This window comes from Cnephaeus nilssonii (genome assembly GCF_951640355.1).
Source record: "Cnephaeus nilssonii genome assembly, chromosome: 5".
Classification (NCBI taxonomy): Eukaryota; Metazoa; Chordata; class Mammalia; order Chiroptera; family Vespertilionidae; genus Cnephaeus; species Cnephaeus nilssonii.
This window is the reverse complement of record NC_137076.1, coordinates 18,806,991-18,811,164: the sequence shown is the minus strand read 5'-3', so window position 1 is coordinate 18,811,164 and position 4,174 is coordinate 18,806,991. Positions and strand designations below refer to the sequence as shown.

The 4,174-nt window shown below is 48.7% G+C and overlaps 1 protein-coding gene across 1 annotated transcript in view; it reads left to right on the top strand.

Annotated features, from left to right (window-relative positions):
• The window catches only part of LOC307100366 (long-chain fatty acid transport protein 1-like), a 16,999-nt gene extending 13,551 nt beyond the window's left edge, over window positions 1-3,448 (top strand). The window contains exons 9-10 of the mRNA XM_079772742.1: window positions 160-368; window positions 2,899-3,448. Of these exons, the coding sequence (XP_079628868.1) occupies window positions 160-368; window positions 2,899-3,036 (347 nt within the window). The 3' untranslated portion in view covers window positions 3,037-3,448. The remainder of the gene's footprint in view (window positions 1-159; window positions 369-2,898) is intronic.
• Window positions 3,449-4,174: the final 726 nt, after the last annotated feature.

Sequence of the window (4,174 nt, the reverse complement as noted above, 5' to 3'; positions counted from 1 at the left end):
AACCAGCTTCTGCCAATAGGCATGCTCACTGAGCTTAATCCTCCTGAGCCTCGGTTGACCCATCTTATAATGGGGGCCTTAAACCAAGTACCACAGGTTTGGTAGGGTGGGATGGAATGGTGGATGAATTATGCTTGATGTGGGTGAGTGCTTGAGAAGTGGAAGTGACATTGTCCTCTTCTCTACCTGGGCTTCCCCTTCCGCCTCCCCCCCCCCCCCCGCCCCAGGAACGGGAGAAGATTGTGGCTCCCATCAGTGACTCCCCAAAGCCACCTCCACAGCGCGTAACCCTCACACTTCCTGTCTTGAATGCGGCCCGAACTGTCATCTTTGTGGCGACTGGAGAAGGCAAGGCAGCTGTTCTGAAGGTAAAGCTGGGGGCCGCATCCCCAGGAAGGCTATGGGCATGTGAGCCTGGGGACAGAATATGAGCCCAGGTGCTATTGTGCTGGAAGCACCAGATCCCAAGGTACTTCAGTCATTCTTGGGGTGAAGGGGAGATGGAAAACTGCCATTACAAGCCGGTTAGGAACAAATAATTACAAAATGAGATTGATGAGATGAGACAAAAGCTACACTGACAGGTAAATTCATAATATTAAAATACATTTTAAAAATATCTATCTATAATAATAAAAGGGTAATATGCTAATTAGACTGGACGTCTTCCAGACGTCATTCCGGATGTCCTTCCTGACAAAGCCGGGACCTGAGGGAAGCCAGCCTGGGTCCAGGGTACCTGGTGGGCCGCTGGAGGAGGAGAAGCAGCCCGGGTCCCGTGTGCCTGCAGGCGGCTGGAGGAGGGAAGCCTGGGTCCCGGGTGCCGGAGGGAAGCCTGTGCTGGCAGCCGGGGGAAGGAAGGCCTACTCTTGCATGAATTTTCGTGCATCGGCCTCTAGTTAAATAGAAAACTATTGGATTAAACAAATCAAGCACTTTACTCTTGAAAAATGTAAATCTAAGTAAAGTCAGCAGAAGGGATATATGAAATCAAAATCAGAAATTAATGAATTGGTTAATTTTTTAAAAATATATTTTTATTGATTGCAGAGAGGAAGGGAGAGAGATAGAAAAATCAATGATGAGAGAGGATCATTGATCAGCTACCTTTGAGCGCCCCCTACTGGGGATAGAACCCGCAATCTGGGCATGTGCCCTGACCAGGAATCAAACCGTGACTTCCTGGTTATAGGTTGATGCTCAACCACTAAGCCACACTGGCTGGGCATTATTTTTGAAAATTTAATGATAAAGAGGTCCAAAAGATAGATAAACCACTGGCAAAGCTAACCAAGAAGGAAAAAAATCATATATAGGAATAAGTAAAAAAGTAGGAATAAGAAAGAAGGTATAGTTATATATAATATTTTAGGAAAATATAAACTAAGATATTAAAAATAAACTAAGCTGGCTTGGTGTGGCTCAGCGGTGGAGTGTCGACCTATGAATCAGGAGGTCACGGTTTGATTTCTGGTCAGAGCACATGTCCAGGGGTTTGATTTCTGGTCAGAGCACACGTCCAGGGGTTTGATTTCTGGTCAGAGCACATGTCCAGGTTGCTTGATTCCCAGTGGGGGGCGTGCAGGAGGCAGCCCATCAATGATCTTTCTTATTGATATTTCTCTCTCTCTTCCCCTCCTTTCTTCTCTGAAATCAATAAAAATATATTTAAAAAAATAAAATAAATTTGAAGATATTTTAACTGCCATCATTGAAAAAACCAACAACTATGGACTATGGAGGGAAAAAGGTGACATGTTTAATACTTTCAACAATTAAGAAATATTTATTTTAAATATATATATAATTGATTTCAGAGAGGAAGGGAGAGGGGGGAGAAATAGAAACATCAATGATGAGAGAGAATCATTGATCGGCTGCTCCCTGCACGCCCCCTACTGGGGATCGAGCCTGCAACCTGGGCATGTGCCTTTGACTGGAATTGAACCTGGGACCCTTCAGTCCGCAGGCCGATGCTCTGTCCACTGAGTCAAACTAGCTAGGGCAAGAAATGTTTAAAAAAGAAAAAGAAAAATCCAAAACTATAGGAGAAACTGGAAATAATTTGAAATATAAATAAATATAATTCTCTCCCCGAAACCGTGGGGCCCAGATGTCCTCATAGGGGTGGCTAATGTTGCAGTTTGGGGTGCAGATTCTAAAGAGTGCAGCAGACCCATGTCCCTGCTAGTGGTGCCCACCATGGCTTCAGGTGGTCCTCCCCCCACAGCCTCAACTTTCCCATCTATCAGGTGGGTCATGAGGGGGCCCCTCCCCATAGACCCCTGAGAGAGGCCTCTTGGAGCCTTAGCTTCCCAGACTGTAAAATGGGGTGGGAACAGAGGTGACTTCACAGGGTTGTGATCAGAAGCCAGTGATTTATAAGCACAGAGTTCTTGGGGCAGGCCCAGCCGGCAAAAAGCAGTGTTTATACTGTCCGTTCACCATGAGGTCACATTAGCGGGTTGACACACCACAGCCCATGTGCCAAATCCCGCCAGCCATGAAGGGTTTTTACCTTTTACCTTTTAAAGTTGGGGGAGGGGAAGAGGGCGCACGGGTGGATCAAAAGAAGAATATTCCCAGACATGTGAAAATTCAACAGAATTCAGAAGTCAGTGTTCACCAATAACGATTTGTTGAAACACAGATGCCCATATGTCAACGTGAGCCAAAATAGCGACTCCGGTCTTTGCAGGAAAGGTGTGCCAACGCCATGCTATACAGGCACAGGAACTAGCAGGGAAGACCCTGTCCCTGCTGACTGTTTGAAGCTGGGACAGCTGGGAGGCCGGCATCACATCTTGAGAGCAGGAGAGGGTAGTCCCCGGGGGCCTGAGAGCTCTGAGGGGCGCCGGGCATGCAGCCGGGCCTCACAAGCATATGCTCTTCACACAGCGCATTTTGGAGGACAAGGAGGACAGCCCGCTCCCTGCCGCCCTCGTGCAGCCCCACACCGGGAAACTCTGCTGGTTCCTGGATGAGGCAGCAGCCCGACTCCTGACCGTGCCCTTCGAGAAGCATTCCACTTTGTAGCTGGTCCCCGGGGACACCACCGTTGGGACCATTTGCAGCTTGAGGGGGCTGGGATCTTCCTGGGGCTGGGCCCCTCCACGGCTGTGTTCTAGGCTTCACTTTAGAAAAGCCACATGGTGCTGACAGGGCCTGGCCACTGGCTCTGCCCAGATATTACAAGGAGCTTTGGCCCAGCCGGTGTAGCTCAGTGGTTGAGCTGGTTGAGCGTCGCCACATGCACCAGGAGGTCGCCGGTTCGATTCCTGGTTGGGGCATATGCCTGGGTTGCGGGCTTGATTCCCAGTAGGGCGTGTGCAGGAGGCAGCTGATCGATGTTTCTCTCTCATTGATGTTTCTATCTCTCTCTCTCCTTTCTTCTCTCTGAAATCAATAAAAACATTTTAAAAATTACAATAAAAGGAGCATTTGCTCCAAGTTTCCACTGTCTCGTGGTCCTTGGTGGGCAGTGGGACAAGGGGCTCCCAGGCTGACTAGAAGCCCTTATCCCAGGAGGTGGAAGGCAGGAATCGGTATCCTCGCTCGGTTTCCGGGGGCCGGGTAGCAAAGAGCCACAGAATTTATTGACTCACAGTCGAATGGTGTGGAGTCAGGGGGTGGCAGGGGTGGTTCCTTCTGGAGGCTCTGAGGGAAAGTCTCCCCAGGCTGCTCTTCTGGCTTCTGGGGGCTGCCAGCAACCCTTGGCTGTGACAGCATCACTCCAGTCTGCCTCTGTCCTCACATGGCTTATGTGAGTGTCTCTCTGTGTCCTCTTCTATTCGGGACACTGACATTGGATATAGGACCACCCTAAATCCAAGATGAACTCCTCTCAAGATCCTTAGCTAATTATATCTGCAAAGACCCTATTCCAAATAGAGTCACATTCCGAGATTCCTGGGGTTAGGACATGGACATATCATGTGTGCGTGTGTGCGTGTGTGTGTGTGTGCCTGTGTGTGTGTGTGTTAAAATACACATAATGTAAAGTTCACCATCTTAACCATTTCTAGGTATCCAGAAATGGTACATTCACACTGTTGTACAAGCATCCCCACCACCTATCTTCAAAACTTGCCATCTTCCCAAATTGAAGCTCTGTCCCCATTAATCAGTAACTCCATCTCCCCCTCCACTAGCCCACCACTCTACTCCTGTCTCT